This window comes from Tachysurus fulvidraco, chromosome 12, assembly GCF_022655615.1.
Source record: "Tachysurus fulvidraco isolate hzauxx_2018 chromosome 12, HZAU_PFXX_2.0, whole genome shotgun sequence".
Classification (NCBI taxonomy): domain Eukaryota; kingdom Metazoa; phylum Chordata; class Actinopteri; order Siluriformes; family Bagridae; genus Tachysurus; species Tachysurus fulvidraco.
In genome coordinates, this window is record NC_062529.1 from 23,344,065 (window position 1) to 23,366,895 (window position 22,831).

At 41.0% G+C, this 22,831-nt stretch overlaps 1 protein-coding gene across 3 annotated transcripts in view; it reads right to left on the reverse strand.

The window, feature by feature from the left end:
• Positions 1-22,831, reverse strand: part of ryr2b (ryanodine receptor 2b (cardiac)) — an 85,859-nt gene that overhangs the window by 14 nt on the left and 63,014 nt on the right. For all 3 annotated transcript variants that reach the window (XM_047821953.1, XM_047821952.1, XM_047821951.1), the window contains exons 66-86: positions 19,650-19,738; positions 19,416-19,544; positions 18,835-18,939; positions 18,414-18,495; positions 17,663-18,192; positions 15,606-16,397; positions 14,622-14,683; positions 13,189-13,336; positions 12,915-13,001; positions 9,190-9,363; positions 7,222-7,352; positions 7,072-7,114; positions 6,687-6,808; positions 5,318-5,378; positions 5,072-5,218; positions 4,457-4,591; positions 3,450-3,606; positions 2,561-2,625; positions 2,330-2,430; positions 615-666; positions 1-454 (exon numbers count right to left, since the gene is read on the reverse strand). The exon at positions 1-454 is cut by the window's left edge and continues 14 nt beyond it. In XM_047821953.1, the coding sequence (XP_047677909.1) occupies positions 359-454; positions 615-666; positions 2,330-2,430; positions 2,561-2,625; positions 3,450-3,606; positions 4,457-4,591; positions 5,072-5,218; positions 5,318-5,378; positions 6,687-6,808; positions 7,072-7,114; positions 7,222-7,352; positions 9,190-9,363; positions 12,915-13,001; positions 13,189-13,336; positions 14,622-14,683; positions 15,606-16,397; positions 17,663-18,192; positions 18,414-18,495; positions 18,835-18,939; positions 19,416-19,544; positions 19,650-19,738 (3,308 nt within the window). In that variant the 3' untranslated portion in view covers positions 1-358. The remainder of the gene's footprint in view (positions 455-614; positions 667-2,329; positions 2,431-2,560; positions 2,626-3,449; positions 3,607-4,456; positions 4,592-5,071; positions 5,219-5,317; positions 5,379-6,686; positions 6,809-7,071; positions 7,115-7,221; positions 7,353-9,189; positions 9,364-12,914; positions 13,002-13,188; positions 13,337-14,621; positions 14,684-15,605; positions 16,398-17,662; positions 18,193-18,413; positions 18,496-18,834; positions 18,940-19,415; positions 19,545-19,649; positions 19,739-22,831) is intronic.

Here is a 22,831-nt window from a genome sequence, read left to right on the forward strand (position 1 = left end):
TGTGTGTGTGAGTGTGTGTGTGAGTGTGTGTATGTATATGTGTGTGTGTGTGTGTGTGTGTGTGTGTGTGTGTGTGTGTGTGTGAGTGTGTGTGTGTGGTCTTGATCTTTCATTTACGTGACACAGGAAATATCTTATATTCTGGTCTGAAGAACCAAAAAAGACAAAAAAAGCTGTTTGTGTTTGTTAATTAGTTTCCACAGTGCGACCGAGCACAGGACAGAAATAGCATGAAAGCGCTACATGAACCCGTCGTTCCTCTGCATCACGTCCACGTCTAAAGACTCTGTGACAAACATTAGTTCCGTATCAGAGAACGGGAAGATGTTAATAAGCAGAGTCCTTAATGTGGGAATATTTAACCCAGCTGATCCTCATACTGTTTACGGAAACAGTCTCCGACTGGGAAAAACTCCCAGCAGCGTTCCTGGTACATCTTCCATACGTAGGATTCCTGTTCACAAAGAAGAGCAAAAGGGTCAGAAAGCCAGAAGTTACAAATATATTCCACAGCAAGGGGACAGGAAGTGAAACTCTTCCCGGTACAATCTGGGTTTCGTTCCCATCTGAGTCGTCACTCAGTGTTTGTTACTGAGGTCCTAAGCTTTAATTACCTGCCCTGTGTGTTCCGTCACATCTTTATTGATGAGGTACTGCACAAAGAACCTGCGGAAACAACGTCACACTGTAGACTGTTCCTTATTCCTAAAAGTCAGTGTATCAAGCAAACATTTAATAACTGTGACATGATGCTACAAAGAATTGTAGAGAATTCTCTCCTTTAACTGCTACACGCATTAACTATTAGTACTTCAGCTAGTAACAACATTAATACAGCTACTGATTAAACTATGACCAGTTCTATTACCACCACATCGACTACGACAGCTAATAACTCTAATTATACTATAATATATAATAATGATAACTATTACTATCAGTTCTATGACTACTACTACAACTATTACTATAAATACTACTACTCCTAGTAATACTATTACATCTTTGTCTATTACTAATTAATAATAAATACTATTAATACTATTAATACTACTACTACTACATCTTTAACTAGAAACACTACTACAACTTTTATTAATACTACTAATAATATAACCACAATAACTATTATTATTAATACTACTATTACTTATATTATTATTATTATTATTATTATTATTATTAATAATAATAATAATAATAATAATAATAATATTTTTTTACCATTAATACATTACCATTAGTACATTATTTACTATTTATACTACTTCCTCTACTACTACTACTACTACTACTACTACTACTATTATTATTATTATTATTATTATTATTATTATTATTATTATTATTATTATTATTAATATTATTATTGTTATTAGTATTCAGAAGAAGAAGAAGAAGAATATATTATTATTATTATTATTATTATTATTATTATTATTATACATCTTTTACTATTAATACTACTAATAAAACAAATACTACATCTTTTACTATTAATATGTCTTCTAAAACTAAAACAACTACATCTTTTATTTATTCTACTACTAAAGTATTAATACTATCATTACTAATAAGAATATATATTTTACTATTAATACTACTAACACAATTAATACTACTACATCTTTTACTATTAATACCAAAACTAATACTACTACATTGTTCATTAATATTACTACTAATATTACTACAACTAGTATTATTATTAACACTACTGCTACTCCTTCTACTACTACATCATTTACTATTTATACTAATACCTCTACTACTATTACTACTACTACTACTACTACTACTACTACTACTACTACTACTACTAAAATAACAACAACAATACTACTACTACTACTACTACTACTACTACTACTACTACTACTACTACTACTACTACTAAAATAACAACAACAATACTACTACTACTACTACTACTAATACTACTACTACTACTACTACTACTACTACTACTACTACTAAAATAACAACAACAATAATACTACTACTACTACTACTACTACTACTACTAATAATAATAATAATAATAATAATAATAATAATAATAATACATCTTTTACTTTTAACACTACTACTACTACTATTACTACTACTGCTAATAATAATAATAATAATAATAATAATAATAATAATAATAATAATAATAATAATAATAATAATAATAAATCTTTTACTTTTAACACTACTACTAATACTACATCTTTTACTGTACATCTTTTACTATTAATACTAAAATAAAACTACTACATCTTTCATTAATACTACTACTAATACTGCATCTTTTACTAGTAATACTCCTACATCATTGTCTTACAGGTAGTTGGCCAGGTTGTGTTCATGCAGCGTATGAGACTCGAACCCATGAGGCACGGCATCAAAATATTCGCTCCCGATGCCGCAGATAAAACACTTCGTCTGCAGAAGACAAGGAAGAAAAAGACTTCCAGGTATATCGATCTTTTCTAAAAGTCCTGGTAAAGCAGGTCACGTTTTCCATCCTCATTCTTTTGAGCTGATTTTAAAAGTCAAAAATCTATGTTCTCACCTCCATGTCCTCTTTCACCTGCTCCTGTTGGTCTCTCAGCTCTCCGAACGCATCGATGATCAGACCTGGCCACAAGGTTACAGCAGAAAACACCGACAGTGAGGAGTAACACACATCCAAAAACACACAACACACACAATCATGTCTCCACCCACAAAAAAAAACACCTTATTTTAGAATTTATCAATATAAACACTCGCTGTTTTTCTTTTGTTTTTTCTTTACTTTCTTCATACATGTCTTTACATGATGCATCACTGCTATAAAGGACATTAAATAACTATTTTATTAAATAAATCGAACTACATTTAAAGTCAGAAGTCAGACGTTGTGTTGTATCTGTTGTCATTTTTTTTCCCCTAATAAGAATTTGCTTTGTAAAAATTTGCACAATACTCGATTCAATCTAAAAATAATTTTTCATAAATATCTACAATATAGAAAATATTAAATATTAAATATAAAAAAATGCTTTTCGGCATTAGCCTTAGAGAACGTCGAACCTTTTCTATTAAAACGTTTTCTATTTATAATCGAACGATTGTGTAAATTGAAATGGGTGCCATTAGTTTTGGAGCTTTACGTAGATAACGGCAAGAAATGTTTTGAAAATATTGTTGTTGTTTTTTTTTTAGAAAAGATTAAAGGAAAGAATTCAAGCTGAAATGACGACACACTTCAAAGGGAGGAGTCTGAGGGGTTTTGCTGTATTTTCTTGTCTAAATTTCAAGAAGAAGAAGAAGAAGAAGAAGAAGAAGAACCATCTAAGGTTATTGGCTGTTATCCGGTGCCGTCATCCTATTGGTGGATTTGAGCTGAGCGTCATAGCTCTGAGATTTCATTCACGGATTTCTCAGACTGCTGAGACGTGTTGCTTCTCGGTTCTCACCCTGAATGATGGCCAAGAGGATGACGATGACAAAGAAGAAGAAGGTGATGTCGAAGACCACACGGTAAAACTCGGATTCGTCTCCTGCCGGGTCTTGGATCTCGTCACCGATCCCCCCGCCGGCACGCACCCCCACATACATGTGGAACAGGTAACACTAAACACACACACACACACACACACACACACACACACACACACACACACACACACACACACACACACACACATACTGTAAGCTGTTTGTCTATAAAATCACCACATAGCACGGTTAGAACACCTTGTTTTGGGAAGCCCACCCTCGCCCCTAATCCCGCGCCCTTTCCTTCGACATTTCCAGAGATCCAGAAGAGCTCAGTGTGCTCTTATTAGTCGTCTTCGATCTACACTGCAATCTCAGTGTCTCGACTATACTGTATCTAGGAAAACTCCAGATGATCCACAGACAGTTACACACGAAGACATACGAGGCATCAGAACTATCCACCCGTCCGTTTTCTGTTGCGCTAATCATACACAGGGTCATGTGGTACTTAGAGTCCATCCCAGAGTACTAATCACACAGGACTAATCACTACGAGGTGCTGATCATCCTACGATGTCCCTTTGGGCTGGGGATGAAACTGGAGAACCTGAAGCCCCTGAAACATGAGGAGAACATGCAGACTCGGCCCACGTGGGATGGATGAATAGGGATGAATCCAAATGCTTTCATTTATGAATTATTACGTTTATTTATATACATGTGTTAATCATTTCTGAATGATGCCATTGAAACGAATAGTTTTATTACTTTATTTTTACTGATTTATTTATATCCACTTACAATATTAATGGATCACACCTGCCGCAGGTTCCGTCATGTTCTTTCCAGAGTTACAGAGGTGATTATGAGGCTCCGCCCCTTCTGGAGATCAGCCGGTCATCGAAAAAAGAAGCTGGGCGCTCACGTGGGACAAACCCAGGGCGCCGTGTGTGTGTGTTTGTGTGTGGGTGTGTGTGTTTACCGTCAACATGTCGTCACACTTCATATCTGGAGTTTGGCCATCTTCACTTTTATTGTAAAACTTGCGGAAGTAGTTGAAGGCCACGACGGTGTAGAGATACACAACCACAGCCAAGAGGCCTACAGTCAGAACCAACTACAACACACACACACACACACACATACACACACACACACACACACACACGGCAATTCAAACTCGACATCAAACATCCTACATTCATTATCTGGTGTTACACACCATTGACCTTCTGGAAATCGGTCACATGACTTAGTTTCCGATCCGATCCGGCTTTATTTCCTACACAAAGTTCATAGAAAACCAAAGAATCATTGAATTTTTTATTAAATTAGACATTGGTTGAGGTGGGATTTGACCATGTGTCCCTCTGCCAATCATGTTGTGGAAACTAACGATGTCATGGACCTGAGTACGATGCAGTCCATATCACAGACAGCTAGGACAATTCCTCACCTGAACACCAGGGGGCGATCTGACAGCTGACTTTCAAGCCTTCTTTGTTTGTCCTGCCACATGCTCTCGGTTTATGTTTTCCTGCATGTGCTGCAAGTGACCATTGTTCATAGTCAGGATTTTTATTCTGTTCATTTTTACCTGTTTTCCGTTGTGTGTGACGGACGACAGGATGGTGCGCAGGGTCTTAAAGCCCATGGCCACGTCCAAGAGGTGAGCGGCAAAGAAGAAATTATTGTAATGGCCGAGAACTGACAGCAGCATGTACCAGGCGAGATATAGGAACGACTGAGCGGAAAAATAAATAAATAAAAGAAAAAAATTTGCAGATTTACAAAAAATAAATAAATAAATAAATAAAGTGTAAAAGATATAAAACTGACTCACGTTGTCGGTAAACACGACTCCGAGTTTCCAAATCTGATATTTCGTATGGACGGAGTTCAGTCTGAAATGAGAACAGAAACAAAGAGAGACCCCATGAATATGATGAGAAGCTTACTAGCGAATTCTCCAGCCGTCATCTGGCACGTGTGAGACCCGATGTTTAAAATGCAGCACTGAGAAACGATGATTTTCCCCCTCACTTCTATGTAACGATGTTCTCTGAGAGCCGTACTCATCTTCCGCACACGGAACACGTGTTGTGACGTCACATGCCGTGTCTCGAAAACAAATCTGAGGAAAATTTGCGTCATTTTGAAAAGTCGCAGGTTCCTCAGAATATCGTGGAGCTTGCTTGATTTTGGATTCATTCCTGGGATCAGAAATTTGCTGATTTACTTCGATCTGATTTTTACTATTCGGTAACTTTTTGTTGTCAGTAGCTACTGATGCAGTTCCTTGACAGACCACCAGAGGGGGTGCTGGTATATTTTTAACCATAGCCTGCTTTGCCATTATTGCCCAATTTCCTCCGGGTTCAAGCCCACAAGCTGCTGAGACATCTACGTTGGGTCCTTGTGCAAGGCCCTTAACCTCACCTGCTCCAGGGGCGCTGCACAATGGCTGACCCTGCGCTCTGACCCCAGGCTCATAATAGCCTGGGATATGCAAAAAACCCGGGGAAGTCGTGGCCTAATGGTTAGAGAGTTTGACTCCTAACCTCCTAACCCTAAAGTTGTTGGGTTCGAGTCTTGGGCCAGCAATACCACGACTTAACAAATCACCACCCCCCTCATGCTCCCCGGGTGCCGCAGCATAAATGGCTTCCCAAAAAAGAGTGATACGCTCTGACGCTATTGTGTTCAGGTTCTTGTGTCATAGCAGGGACCCTTAAAAACAAGTTGTGTAAATGTGCTAATACATTTTTGTTTCGTTTGCTGTTTTCGTCCTGTGTAAGTTTCGTTAATTTTACTTTTGTTAAAACAGTTTTGTTTTTCAAGTGAACAAGACTACCGCAGAGATCCGGGTTCGAGTCCCGCTTCCGACGGCGTCTCCTGAACGTCACGATTATTAATGCTGAGTGTTGTGATATTTGACGGTTTGCTTTGTACAAACCTCCAGCTCTACTAGATACCTGGTGCATATTATATATTCATTCATGCTGATCTCTCGCTCCCTCACTCTCTCGCTCCCTCCCTCTCTCTCTCTCGATGAATTATTACTTATGTACCGATCCGTATGCTCTTCTACTATCTCCACTGTGCCTGTGCGCCTTATTCATTCATCCCTCTGAACACACTCGAATCGACAGAATCTTAATATTCTCCACATATTCAGCGTTCTGCAGAAATAACAATAAAAAAAAAAGTACATTTCTCGGGCTGCTCTTCTTCCTTTCCGGGCTTCGTAACTGAAATCCAGTGTCTTTTTATCCAAACCCAGCAGCTCGCTGATCCTCTCGGAGCCGTACATCTCGCCGTACTTGGCCATCACCTGCGAAAAATTCGAGCATCTCATTGTACATGTCACCAATCAGGTGCAATCGTGTTAATATCCTACTCTTTAATTTTACTGATTTATTCTCAGTTCTTTATTTTGAACGTCTTCGTTTTACTCCCTCGTCATTAAAATCGTCACAGAAGTGTCATTTTAGAAGGAAGGGAATCTTTAGGAGTGCATTTATTTGTTTGACTTATCGTCTGGAAAATCTAGTAATATTTTAATATAAAAGTTTTTTATAGAACACTTTACTGTACCTTCCTCTTCACAAATTTGTCCCAGTAATTACTTGGAAAAGATCTATATATAGATATATATAAAACAGAAAAGCAATATATGAGAACATTTTTCATATAAAGTTAAAAGACAAAAATAAGCAGGTTAATACAGAGGTTATAAGCGCTTACGGCGTGTTTATGACCAGTCGGTCCCACTGGCCCCTGATGTCATCATCCGCGGGTCGCTGTGTGACGTACAAGCCGTCGAACTCCAGCTTACGCGCCAACTCCTTCTCACGCTTAAACACTACTAAAGGAACCTGAAAAAAATCACACCTACTGTAAGGGGTGCCGATATTTACAGTCACAGCATTTTCCTAGAGCGTCCTTATTACTTAAGGTAGTAAATAATCATGTGTTCATGCTGAAAAAAACAAAGAAGAATTTCAAGAGCCTGGATAATGCACTTACTCAACCGAGTGTGAACGTGGAACACTTCATGTATTCAAGTCTCACATGAAAAGGGGCGGGGCTAAATTAGGCAGGACAAATCTGAATCATTTTGAAAAATCACAGGTTCCTCCGAATATCGTGGAGCTTGCTTGATTTTGTGTTCGTTCCTGCGATCAGAAAATAGCTTAGTGGTTAGCACGTTTGCCTCACACCTCCAGGGTGGGGGTTCGAGTCCCGCCTCCGCCTTGTGTGTGCAGAGATTGCATGTTCTCCCCGTGCCTCGGGGGTTTCCTCCGGGTACTCCGGTTTCCTCCCCCGGTCCAAAGACATGCCAATCAACCTACCATGCATGTCTTTGGGGGATCTCAGGGGTCATTAGTGTTCATGCTGGGCTTGGTTCCGTCTCTGCCAAGCCCTGCATGAACACTGATGACGCCTGAGATAGGCACAGGCTCCCCGTGACCCGAGGTAGTTCGGATAAGCGGTAGAAAATGAGTGAGTAAGAATGAGTAACTTATTGTTGTCGGTAGCTATTGGTGCAGTTCCTTGACAGGCCACCAGAGGGGGTGCTGGTATATTTTTAACCATAGCAATTCCTATTGTTTGGTTTTCCCGCCGTTTCACCTGTTTCTCATTTCCCTTGATGTTCTCCCCTGTAATTGCCTGTTTTTTCTTGTCTTTATTTTTTGTCAGACGTTGTCATGTTGTTTTCGTCCTGTGTAAGTTTCGTTAATTTTACTTTTGTTAAAACAGTTTTGTTTTTCAAGTGAACAAGACTATTGCAGAGATCCGGGTTCGAGTCCCGCTTCCGACGGCGTCTCTTGAACGTCACGATTGTTAATGCTGAGTGTTGTGATATTTGACGGTTTGCTTTGTACAAACCTCCAGCTCTACTAGATACCTGGTGCATATTATATATTCATTCACTCGCTCCCTCCCTCTCTCTCTCACTCCATCTCTCTCCCCCCCCTCTCTCTAGCTCCCTCTCTTTCTCTCTCTCTCTCTCTCCGTCCCTTTCTCTCTCTCTCTCTCGCTCCCACTCTCTCTCTCTCACTCCCTCTCTCTCTCTGGCTCTCTCGCTCCCTCCCTCTCTCTCTCTCTCTCTCACACTCTCACTCCCTCTTTCTCTCTCTCACTCCCTCTCTCGCTCCCTCTTTCTCTCTCTCTCTCTCTCTCTCTCTCTCTCTCACACACACTCTCACTCCCTCTTTCTCTCTCTCTGGCTCGCTCTCTCCCTCTCTCTCGCTCTCTCCCTCTCTCTCTCTCTCTCCCTCTCTCTCTCACTCCCTCTCTCTCTCGCTCCCTCTCTTTCTCTCTCTCGCTCTTACTTATGTACTGATCCTTATGTCTACTATTCTAAATGCTAAAGTTAGCGGAGTCACATTGAAATATGACAATATGAACAATTACACAATAAGAGCATTCAATAATAAACCTGGGATTTTAGGCTTCTGTTAGAGAAAAAGCACTAAACACTTTCTGGCCAATCAGAATCCAGAACCGAACAGCTCTGTGCTGTAGAATGATCTCGTCAGGGTTCTGCGATGTGTCCTACATCTTTTTAAGTTCTGTCTCTGCCAAGCCCAGCATGAACACTTGAATATTTAATAATCAGTGCGTATTTCGAGAACAAACCCGAGTGCGATATCAAAGCAGTGAATAAGATAAAGGTGTAAACGCTTTCAGCACAGATGAAGAGCTTGCCTTCAGACAGTAGTAGCCGATAATGGAGCCGAAGGAGATAAGAGTGTGTAATACAGCCAGAAAGTGGAGGAGCGACTTCATGTAACCGTTCTCTTCCAGAATAAAACACACACTCTCGGAGTTCTCATCGTCGAGATCAGATAAGGACACACTTTCAGCTTCGCCAGAGGAAACCTGGGTCACAAACGTACAGAGATAAAGAGGACACACAACCGGAGTCCCGGTGTTTGTTAGTAGTGACTGTAATTATTAATAATGTGATTATTGATCACCTCACATGGGTGACAAACTGTCTATATGTGACTGTGGATGTTTACGGATGTCTGTAGTTGTGTATGCTTGTGTATAGTTGATTAAAATTGTAATTATAATTATGTTGTGTATTTTTGTCTGTAGGTGTCTATAATGTTGTTTGTTTGTCTTTAGTTGTTTATTTAGGTGTAAAGCTTTCTATGGTTGTCTTTGGATGTCTATAGTTGTTTATGGTTGTGTATAGTTGTGTATGCGTGTGTAGTTGTGTATACGTGTGTATAGCTGTCAGTAGTTGTGTATATTGTGTATTGAGAATCCATCCATCCATTTTCTACCGCTTATCCGGGACCGGGTCGCGGGGGCAGCAGTCTAAGCAGGGACACCCAGACTTCCCTCTCCCCTGACACTTCCTCCAGCTCTTCTGGGAGAATACCGAGGCGTTCCCAGTCCAGCCGAGAGACATAGTCCCTCCAGCGTGTCCTAGGTCTTCCCCGGGGCCTCCTCCCGGTTGGACATGCCCGGAACACCTCCCCAGGGAGGCGTCCAGGAGGCGTCCGGAACAGATGCCCTAGCCACCTCAGCTGACCCCTCTCAATGTGGAGGAGCAGCGGCTCTACTCTGAGCTCCTCCCGAGTGGCCGAGCTCCTCACCCTATCTATAAGGGTGCGCCCAGCCACCCTGCGGAGGAAACTCATTTCGGCCGCCTGTATCCGGGATCTTGTCCTTTCGGTCATGACCCAAAGCTCATGACCATAGGTGAGGGTAGGAACGTAGATCGACTGGTAAATAGAGAGCTTCGCCTTGCGGCTCAGCTCTTTCTTCACCACAACAGATCGGTATATCGACCGCATCACTGCAGATGATATACCGATCCGCCTGTCGATCTCCCGCTCCATCCTTCCCTCACTCGTGAACAGGACCCCAAGATACCTGAGGCGCCAGACGGTTTGCCAGAATTTCTTCGAGGCCAACCGATAGTCCTTCTCCATGGCCTCACCGAACTCCTCCCAGACCCGAGTTTTTGCCTCTGCAACCACCCGGGCTGAAGCTCGTTTGGCCCTCCGGTAACTATCAGCTGCCTCCAGAGTCGCCCGAGCCTACCAGGCTCGATAGGACTCCTTCTTCATCTTGACAGCATCCCTTACTTCCGGGGTCCACCACCGGGTTCGGGGATTGACACCACGACAGGCACCGGAGACCTTACGGCCACAGCTCCGTGCGGCTGCATCGACAATGGAGGTGGAGAACATGGTCCACTCGGACTCAATGTCTCCAACCTCCCTCGGGATCTGGTTGAAGCTCTGCCGGAGGTGAGAGTTGAAGATCTCTCTGACAGGAGAATCTGCCAAACGTTCCCAGCGGACCCTCACAGTATGTTAGGGTCTGCCAAGTCTGTCCAACTTCCTCCCCTGCCATCGGACCCAACTCACCACCAGGTGGTGATCAGTTGACAGCTCCGCCCCACTCTTTACCCGAGTGTCCAAGACATACAGCTGGAGGTCAGATGAAACAACCACAAAGTCGATCATCGACTTCCGTCCAAGGGTGTCCTGGTGCCATGTGAACTGATGGACACCCTTAAGCTTGAACATGGTGTTCGTTATGGACAAACTGTGACTAGCACAGAAGTCCAATAACAGAACACCACTCAGGTTCAGTTTGGGGGGGCCGTTCCTCCCAATCACGCCCCTCCAGGTGTCACTGTCGCTGCCCACATGAGCGTTGAAGTCCCCCAGTAGAACGACGGAGTCCCCGGTCAGGGCACTTTCTAACACCCCTCCCAGAGACGCCAAGAAGGTTGGGTACTCTACACTGCCATTTGGCCCATAAGCACAAATAACAGTGAGAGACCTCTCCCCGACCCGAAAGCGCAGGGAAACGACCCTCTTGTTCACCGGGGTGAACTCCAACACATGGCTGCTGAGCTGGGGGGCTATGAGCAAGCCCACACCAGCCCGCCGCCTCTCACCGCGGGCAACTCCAGAGTAGTAGAGAGTCCAGCCTCTCTCGAGGAGTTGGGTTCCAGAGCCCAAGCTGCCGTGGAGGCGAGCCCAACTATCTCTAGTCGGTATCTCTCAACCTCCCGCACCAGCTCAGGCTCCTTCTGCCCCAGCGAGGTGACATTCCATGTCCCTAGACTCAGATTCCGTGTTTCCGGAGTTTGGGTCGCCGAGGCTCCCGCCTTCGACCGCCACCCAATCCACATTGCACCAGCCCCTTACGGTTTCTCATGCAGGTGGTGGGCCCACAGGAGTGTATTGAGAATATTTTTTATTTTCTTGTGTATAGTTGTCTATATTTGTCTATTACGTATATAGTTGTTTATGGTTGTGTATAGCTGTCTATGGTCATCTATAGTTGTGTATAGTTGTTTATGGATGTGTATAGTTGTTGATGGATTGGTGTAGTTGTGTACAATTGTTTATAGATGTGAATAGTTGTCCATATTTTTCCACAGTTGTCTATAGATGTGTATGCTTTTGTATAGTTGTCTATAATTTATGGAAGTGTATGGTTTTATATGCTTGTGTATAGTTGTCTATAATTTATGGAAGTGTATGCTTTTATATACTTGTGTATAGTTGTCTATGGATGTCGATATTTTTTATGGTTGTGTATAGCTCTCTATGGTCATCTAAAGATGTGTATAGTTGTTTATGGTTGTGTATAGCTGTCTATGGTCATCTAAAGATGTGTATAGTTGTTTATGGTTGTGTATAGCTGTCTATGGTTGTGTATATTTATCTGTAGTTGTCAGTGGTTGACTATGGCTGATTAGAAATGCTTATGATTGTGTAAAGTTGGGTAAAGTTGTGCATAGTTGTGTATAATTGTTTCTGATTGTGTATATATGTGTATAGATGTTTCTACCATGTATACAGTAGTTGTGTGTGGATGTGTATAGTTGTGTATGTTTGTGTATTGTTGTGTATGGTTGTGTACAATTGTGTATAGTTGTTTCTGAATGTGTACAGTTGTGTTTGGTTGTGTACAAATGTGTATAGTGGTTTCTGAATGTGTACAGTTGTGTTTGGTTGTGTACAATTGTGTATAGTTGTTTCTGAATGTGTACAGTTGTGTTTGGTTGTGTACAGTTGTGTATAGTTGTTTTTTGTCTGTGTATAGTTGTGTATACAGTAGATGTTTTTGGTTGTGTATAATTGTGTATAGTTGTTTATGGTTGTTTCTGATTGTGTAAAGTTGTGTACAGTCATTTATGGTTGTGTATAGTTGTGTGTAGTTGTGTAATTAGATCAAAATATACATATAAATACACACAGGTGGAGTTTTGATACTTAGCACAATGCTGCTGAGTCAGTGAGCCGGAGTGATGATGTGTGTGTGAATAATGTGAGTGTGTGTGTGTGTGTGTGTGTGTGTGTGTGTGTGTGTGTGTGTGTGTGTGTGTGTGTGTGTGTGTGTGTGTGTGTGTGTGTGTGTGTGTGTGTGTGTGTGAACTTCATGTCCTTCACCTTGTAGAACAGAAGAATGAAGTTGATGCTGAAGGCCACACACAGGGCCAGCACTCGCATGTTGTAGAAATTCCTGGCAAAATAATTCTACAAGACACAGACATGTCCTTAAGATAGATTCTGTTCGTTACATGGCTTTGGTTTTACAGGTTTGTAGTAAAAACCTGAATCACACTGATTTAATCACCGTAATTAAGCTGACAGTCGAGTTTATTTGCATATTCTCTGAGAGAACTTAAAAAAAAAAAAAACAGGAGACACGGTTCTGCCTTACGAGCAGTTTTGTCTTGTGAGAGTTGATTATTTTCCATGTGGATGATTCTTGAACCTCAGGCTCAGTCGCTTTGTGGAAGCTCATCCTCCTAATTCTGCGTTTCTCCTCATCTTCTTTCCTCGGCTGCTTCTTCTCATTGTCTTCACCTCTAAGGAAGACACACCTCTTATTCGTTTGGCGGAAAGGTTAATGCAAACTTTCTCATGCAGTGCAGTGGAAGAAGTCTGAGGAACATTTCTGAGGAGCTTCATACCGACATCTCAGAGAGGGAAAATTTCTAGAATATAATGAAAAGTATCTAGTATGGCTTACTGGCTTACCATTATAAGTTCTATATATTATAAAAATTACATAAAAGACCATTTTATTATTATTATTATTATTATTATCCATCCATCTATTTTCTGTAGTTTTTATCCTATACAGGGTCACGAGGGAGCCCGGAGTCTATTCTGGGGATTCAGACCAGAGAGTGTGCATTCATTCTAACGAAAGGATTATGTCAAGTCTATCAAAATCACGACGTTGGGGGGCACGGTGGCTTAGTGGTTAGCACGTTCGCCTCACACCTCCAGGGTTGGGGGTTCGATTCCCACCTCCACCTTGTGTGTGTGGAGTTTGCATGTTCTCCCTGTGCCTCGGGGGTTTCCTCTGGGTACTCCGGTTTCCTCCCCCGGTCCAAAGACATGCATGGTAGGTTAATTGGCATCTCTGGAAAATTGTCCATAGTGTGTGTGTGTGTGTGTGTGTGTGTGTGTGTGTGTGTGTGTGTGTGTGTGTGTGTGTGTGTGTGTGTGTGTGTGTGTGTGAGTGAATGAGAGTGTGTGTGTGCCCTGCGATGGGTTGGCACTCCGTCCAGGGTGTATCCTGCCTCGATGCCCGTTGACACCTGAGTTAGGCACAGGCTCCCCGTAAAAAATGAAACAGAATGGTGTGAATGAGAGAATTTCTTTTTCTTCTTCACATGATCTTCAGGAATTTTGGGATGATGCAACTTCCTGTTCACTTTATATTCGGAACATGCCAAATATGTGATGGGGTGAAGGGGTTTAGGTACTGTAACAGGGTCGTGTGAATGTTGGGGAAATAAATTGTACGTACATTTTTCATGGAATCTCATGAAACAATATAAGATTTTTTCTGGTGTAAAAGGATTTAAAATTGAAACACACGGGTCTGTAAATTAGAGCAAACAGTATCAGGATTCATCTGAAGTTCACTAGGAGTGAGATGAAGCTTCAGACGTAACTTTTTTTCCATAACTCCATAAGCTCTATGAGAGTTATTGAGAACAATGCTTTACAGCCAAGCTTTTAGATTTATTGAGATCTAGGTGATTTATAAGACAGGCTAAATTAACCCGCTAGCATTGAATCAATAACATCTAATGCACACAGAATAAATGCACTATATACTGGCAAAAAAGGGCTTACTCTGCTTTTTCAGCCTCTGAATGTTTCTCCTCCTCTTCGTCCTCCTCCTCAGACAAAGCTGCCTATATTCATACACACACACACACACACACACACACACACACACACACACACACACACACACACACACACACACACACACACACACTACACCTGTAACATATACGTAACTACAAATCTAAACAAATGTGTCTAACATGGCTATGGACAGCTAGCTAGCATGTTTGTTTTAAAAATTAAAAGATTTGTTGAAAATATATTTTTATAGGATTAGCACCTAACTAAAGAGATCTAACTATTAAATTATATTAGCTCATATTAGATATTAGCTCAAGTATCAAAATGAGATACAAATTATAGCTCGGACTAGTTAGCATTCTCGCTAAAATTACAACCTGTCTAGGATTTGTGAATATGACAAGCGCTAATATCAAAATACCTAATTAAAATAGCTGTTATTAAAATAGCTGCTTGCTAGGTAGCTAATTTTCTCTAACTATAAAACAAAACTAGGTCTTTTTTTATACGATTATCTCATATAACAAAATGAGATCTAAATAAAAGAGCTATTGCTAACTAGGTTGCTATTTCTCTAGATAAAAAAAACACAACTAGGATATTTATATATTTAACTCTTGCAACAAAAAGAGATCTGAGGTAAATCTGAGGTAAATCTAAGGTAGCTTCTCTGAATATAAAAACATTTGAAAATATTAATACCTCTTGTATAAAAGAGAGACCTGAAAAATATAGCTATTGCTAACTGGTTAGCTCTAAATAATAACAAATTTTTTGGATTTAGGATTTTTGGAAGATTAGCTCTTGTAACAAAAAGAGATCTGAGGTAAATCTGAGATAACTAGCTTCTCTGAATAAAAGCTGACTAAATAAACTAGTTCTGTAAGTTCAGATGTTGTGATTATTAGAAAGCGTTTTTTTTTGTTTGTTTGTTTTTATGAATTTAGCAGAGATTACTGTACTGACCTGATGTATAGAAGGATTCATTACTTCACCAACGCTAGCAACGGAATCTCGACTAAACAGCATATACTGGCCTCCTTCCTTTCTTAACTTGAGCCCAAATATTTCAGTAAGTAGCTGAGGGTTTCTGGACACAGCCGATAAGTCCAGTGTCACTGCGTTAAGGTCACCCCGGGAGGCTAAGGTCCGTGTTGGACCTCGGACCTTGTGGGTTACCCCTTCGTTTTCCCCTGTAACATCATCCAGCGTGGGTTCTGGCAGATCTCTGAAAAAATCACAGAGTTTGGTCTCTTTGGCAAACTTGATAATGTAACCACTGAGAAAGACAAGATAAAGGACGTGTAGGACAAAGCAGACGGAGCCTGAAATGGTACGAAAAATGGCCGATGCAACCTTCTGGAAGAAGAGGACAATGGCCAGAACAAGACCCTTTATGCTCATCCTTTTTATGTGCCTCTTCACATTCCTTATGGACAGGAGCCATGTTATCATCATCAGGCCACAGAGAGGGGCCAGGAGGAGCCGCTTCATCATCGCTGTCGAGGAAAAGACTTTCTGTCCTCCTTCGGTGTCATCGTTATTCGTAACAGGGTTTTTTTCCTCGTCCTTCATTGCGTCCGTTCCATCATCTTCTGTTCCCAGCACTTCCTCGTCACGGTCGGAGGCAGAGATCTGGGCGGCCAGCTGCATCTCGAAGATAGTGTCCTCGCAGAAGTTCACGAAGAGCTCCATCTTTTCCTTCTCACCCCCCTTGTTCACAATGTCAAAGATGAACTGACGCTTGCTCTCCTTCACCTAGGGCAAGAATTCAAATTCATTTCACTCCAAGGTTGCCAGATTCTTCACATATATTTACAGCACAGGCTTGAACAGCACTTAAAGTAGCACATGACAACATTATATCGTTTCCTTTCAGCATGAGACGTGTGTTTCTGTTGAAAATCTTACACAGAATCTTAGTGTTGAAGATAACTTTGACATGAACTAAACTATTGAAGCATCTCAGTAATTAGAAATGGGTTTTTATATCAACATTTACTTTAAAGATATAATCATGTGTGTGGAAAAAAATAAACATATTTGTTTTTTGGAAGATATTTCCACTAGTAGGCTAGAGAAAAACAGAAACACCGATGAAACACTACAAACGACAAACACTACAAAAGTCCTGAGGGTCTACTTTCATATGAGCTTCATATTAACACCACTGTGGAGTGAGACATGACAAATACACTCAATCAGTCAACATGGACACAATAAAAACAGGAGGAACGTCTTCTGGGGAAAAAAGTTAATGTAGCGACAAGATGCTAAATCAAGGTCATCATATGAGTGTGGAATGAACGGGGGGCGTAGAAGCCTTAGAACAGAAGCCTTTATTATCACCACATATACATTACAGCACAGTGGAATTCTTTTCCTCACATACCCCAACTGAGGAGGTTGGGGTCAGAGTGCAGGGGCAGCTATGATACAGCACCCCTGGAGCAGGGAGGGTTGAGGGCCTTGCTCAAGGGCCCAGCAGCGGCAGCTTGGCTGTGCTGGGCCTCGAACCCCGATCCTCCGATCAACAACACATAGCCTTAACTAGTTGAGTGGTTAAGGTGTTGGACTAAAATTTGGAAGGTTATGAGTTTGAACCCTGCCACTGCTGAGCCCATGAACAAGGCATTTAAGCTTCTATTGCTCAGTTGTATAAAAATTAGACATTGCTCTGGATAAAGGCGTCTGCCGAATGCTGTGAATGTAAATATTTGTGTGTAACTGAGACATCTCTTACTTTTAATCAAAGTCCATGTCTGGCAACCCAAAACCCAGGCAACTGTCCTAGTAACTGACCAAGTAATGAATGAGGTCTGAATACAGATGTGTGAAATTTTATCTCCTCACTGCACTCAATTCTCTATATTTCCACTCGTCCTTGAATGACATTAAATCGAATAGGTGATACTTTTCTGTTTATCGATCTTTGAGAACATTTGGATGTCGTAGCAAGTAGCTTATGTATAAAATTAAATATCTAACATGCAATAGCCATAAAGTTCAGCAACAAACGTCACCTGTGGCTCCTCCCACTGCATTCGGCTCGACTCGCTGATTTCGAAGTAGACCCTCTCGACCCGCTTCCCGCTGCCCATGATCTCAATCCTGCCCAGGTGAGGCTGGAAATACCTGAGCACGCTGTCAGCTAACTCCAGAAAATTATGTAATCGGGTATCATGAGGCATGTGCTCTGACAGGTTAGTCAAAAGGACAGCCACGTTGAAACCGATGTCTTTGGCCGGTTCATGAAAACGAGCCACAAACGCCCGATAGTCCAGGAGCTTGTTCTCATTCGTTTCTGCGCAAGACAACAGGAATTCGGTCTCGGACACGGTGTAGCGTTTGTAGCCTTCCATGGCCTTTTGAAAGTCCTTCTTGGAGATAAGCCCTTGTCCTTCAGGGTCATATTCTTTGAAGGCATCAGAGGATACGAGATCTTTGAGTTTCAGGAACATGTCAAAGAACGTCAGGATCATTTCGACGTTGCCGGACGACTCCACCAGCATGTCCACCATCTGTTTCCCGATGGTTCCGTTCACAACGTTCCCTGAAAACAAATCGTCAGGATCACGGGGGATATATAAAAGCCGTTTCCTCTTTATACAGTATGTTGACCGTATCGTACTTAAACGGTATAAAAATAAACTTCCTTGCCTCGATTGTATTGAATGACACACTTCTGGAGTTTGTTTCACCGAGTCACATCTTTAAAATATTGAAAAACTGTGACTGTATTTTATCATTTTTCTCCTTCAACCTTGTTCTTACCTTCTAGCATAGACAGCAGCATCACCACCATGTCTTTCAGCAGATCCATCAGTTCCTTCAGCAGCTCGATCTGACTCGAATCCTGGATGGAACACAACATTGTCATCTCTTGCAGTATTTTTAGCTCGCGTTTATTCAAACGTTTTATATGCCGGATCAGCTGAGACAGGCGTTTGCTGTCACATATACACCCTGTAAATAGCACCGTGTTTCCTTAACCACCTCAGCTATTTTCAAGTTTATTCAATTCTACATGAAGGTTGAGATATTTTCACCTCGGTAAGTCATCATTCAGATTTATTCCAAACAAGGTATCTTTGCCATGCATCAAATCTGGGGTTTTAAAAAACATTTTTTAGGAATTAATTCTAAAATATTTCTGTTATCCTGGACATTTGTGGTGGTGTTTATTGATGCAGACCTGAGAAAGTTTCATCTGCATGTGGGCGAAAACGTGGAGGAAGCCGACCACGGCGTCCCACAACCGACTGTGTGCCAAACTCTGCTGGTTTCCAGTGCAGGGACCCTTAAAAACAAGTTATATAAATGTGCTAATAAATTTTTCTTTCTTTACCTTGGCACAGTGTATATATATTTTCTAACCATTCAAATGTAAGAAGAATATAAATACATCCCGTCATGCGGAATCAAAGAAATGAGGAAAAATAAAAATAATAAAAAATGCTCAAAGATTTCTCACAGCATCCTAGTTTTTTTTCTGGACTACTGCTACCGGAGATCCTAAAGTTTTAAACATACAATATATTTTGGCTTAGATGCTAATTCGATTTTTAATTTCATTTTATAAAGAAACTTTTGCATATTGTTGAAGTAAATGTTAAGCAACAAATCTACTATTCGGGAAAGAACGGACGTTAGTTCTGCTTCCCCAAACAGAAGCAAGTGATACATCCAAAGTCTTCCAAAGAAAGATCTGCATGATGAAGAATAAAAGGTCTTAAATGATAGAAGTATTTCCTGCATGTGTGTGAGTTTCCTCACCTGGATGTACTCTGTGAGGGTGTTGAAGACCTGTTTGGCCACTCTGATGGCTTTGGAGAAGTTCCGCTGGCCGTGTTCATCGATGACATCTTTCCCAGAGTAATACCAGTAAAAGTCGCTGATGGACTCCTAAGCAAGAGCACACAGTTATAAACCTACTACTTATTATTAAATGCTGTGTATATTCGCTACTGTATACACTTCACTACTAGATCTTCACCCCTATAGATTTACCTGCAGTCGGAGCAGGTAGTCCACAGTGGAGATGATGATGTTTACCGTGGTATTGTTTCCTGTCTGAGTTCTCAGATAGTTCTGAAATTCTGTCACAAGAAAAGTCAGCCGTGATTTGTTCATAACATAACATCTCACTCTGAAATGCATCCTCGATGGGAAAATAAACGGTTTAATGTTGTGTTTCTACAGAATAACAGAAAATAAAACCAAACTCTTTTGTATTTTCATGTCTTGAAATTTGCATATTTGTTTATTATTGCCACTTAGGTTTTATGACATCATAGCATATGGGCAATTGTGGCTCAAGTGGTAAAGTCTCTGGGTTGTTGATTGGAAGGTCAGGGTTCAAGCCCGAGTGCCAATAAGCTGCCACTGTTAGGCAACTGAGCCAGGCCTCCCTGCTCCAGGGGTGTTGTAACATAGCTGCCCCTGCAACTCTGACCCCAGCCTCCAAATATGCCAATATGGGATATGTAAAGAAAACAAATCATAATGTATATGTATTGATTCACATGTGGTGTGTTTATGTAACGGCGCCGCCTGTAATTCCTCCTCCATACCATCAGAGGGAGCCATCACCAGAGTACTGAGACTTCTGGGTCATTTGGAGCCACTTTCATTGTGACGTATTGTCAGTTCGCCTGCAATCATCGGACGTTTCTTGTTTCTCCGCCGTTTGCTATCGTATGTTTTGACTTTTCTCACTTTTTACAGATGTGTTTTTGGTTTTTGGCATTTTTCTCGCTGTGCTGATTCCCTCAGTCAGTTTATGAACCTTTGCCTGCTTACTACCTGACGTTTTGGTTTTGTTCAGCCTCGTGTATTTTTTCTAATAAACTCAGCTGATGGATTCGTCGGCTGCTGCGTCGGCTGCTTTATTACAGTTTAATACTGATTACAGTTCATCCCGAGGCATCCAGACATTGTACCAGCTCTGATCGTCTTCCGTGCAATGAAGATTTTGGACCTCCACTGAGATGAAAATCCTGAGACATCTGCAGATCTACCAGCTCCAGTTGGACTCTATGATACCAAGAGGAGATCTGAACTCCATGTGATCTTTACACCAATTCAACATTTGTTTGACTGTATATTTGTAATCTCACCCCCCAGTTCCACCCATATGAGGATGGGTTCCCATTTGAGTCCGGTTCCTCTCAAGGTTTCTTCCTTACCAATTTAAGGGAGTTTTTCCTTGCCACTGCTGCCTGAGTCACCTCAGACTTGCTCATTGGGGATAAATAAATAAATACATACATACATACATACATACATACATACATACATACATACATACATACATACATATATACATACTGTGAACTATATATATCTTATTTTTTTACTATATTAATTCTTTTTTCTCCTTATGTTTAACTTCTGCTCTCTGTTTATGTTCTGTAAAGCTGCTTTGAGACGAAGCCCATTGTAAAAAGCGCTATACAAATAAACTTGAATTGAATTGAATACTCAATCTGACTTTCCCAACCCACTTCATCACTTCACAGAAGATTATTCAAATAATATTTAGTGAATAAATTCAACCTCGGCGTATGAATTTAATTCCTTCTGGAGGAGAGTTCTTAAGGCGAAAATTTATATTGTGAAATTAATTTTCCAATAAGAACATAATGTAGATGCAGATTATTCATTTCAAGCCACACAAATATATTACCAGTATTACAAATACCAAAACTACAGTCGTATTTTTGCATACAAAAACAAAAAATCAGTCTTATGGTGGATCTTATGGTGGATCTTATGGTGGATGCTGGCCGTCTGTACTCTCTAGCAAGATCGCTCATTCTTGCACCAGCTGCCTTTTTTAGCGATTAATTCTTTCTTAATTTCCATGAAAAGTGGCTCTATTTTCTACATGCTAATGTCCTTGCTGTCTTTCTTTTGACCCATGCTGTTATGTCTTCACTAAACCCTTGCACAATATGCAAAAAAAAAAACCACAAATAAATCTGCAACGCTAAGCTAAAATCAGCACAGACGACCCAAGGCACCAATCTGTCGACAAAAAAACGCACCAAAAATCACGTAGCTTATGAACGCATGCCAAAGGAAAGTTTACTCTTTCGAAACAGATAAAATTTGTAAACTCACTTCGTGTGGAAGTTTTGAACGACACCCAGACGTAAGCGCGACTTAGCCGGCATCCGGGCCGTTCATGTGCCTGAATTGTTTCGTATGCCGATACAAATTTCTTGCAAAATTTTAATTTTTAAAGAAAAAATTCGTAAGGGAAGATGTTTGTATGCTGAAGTTTAACTGTAATCACTTTCTACAAGTCTTAGAACATCGTAACATGATTCCAATGAATCTGCAGCATAGAAATACAGTAAGTGACGTGACATACGGCTGAGTACGGTGATCCATATTCCATATTCATATGGAGCACCATTTAAGCTGCGGCACCGAGGGAGCAGTTGGGGGGGTTTGGTGCCTTGCTCAAGGGCACATCAGTCGTGGTATTGCCGGCCCGAGACTCGAACCAACAACCTTACGGTTAGGAGTCTAACTCTCTAACCATGACTTCCCCAGGGTTTTCGCATATCCCAGGTTATGGGGTCAGAGCGCAGGGGTCAGAGCCATAGTACGGCACCCCTGGAGCAGGTGAGGTTAAGGACCCAACATTGATGTTTCACAAGCAGGTTGTGGGCTTGATGATCAGGAATCCAGAGCCTTAACCGCTGGACCATTACGCCCTCCATGGCGCCCTAACCTGAACCATAAGGTTATAAGTTTAAATTGGTCTGAAAGCCAAATTTGGGCTCTTATATTTAAAACTGTAGACAAAATTCGATCTCAATTCTACGTGGACTTGAATAAACGTTACTGCCATTTAATACATACCAAAAGAAGGAAATGTGTGTGTCTAATATATTAAATCATAAAGAGGCAGCAAAGGTGTAGAAGAAACTTTTCAAAATATGACCCTAATAAAGTAAAGATGAAAAAAAAATAATAGGTGAGTTTAAATAATGAGCGTTAACGGCGTGGTATCTGATCTATTCATACAGGTCATAAAGTCATAGTAATATCACACAGCAGAGAGTAAATCCTCAATATTCTCCCGTACTGTCGTTATGAATCTTTATATTAAAATCCTATTATTACTTTTTCTGTCTTTTTCAGGGCTTTGTCAAGCATTAGGCAAAATCTAGTGACAA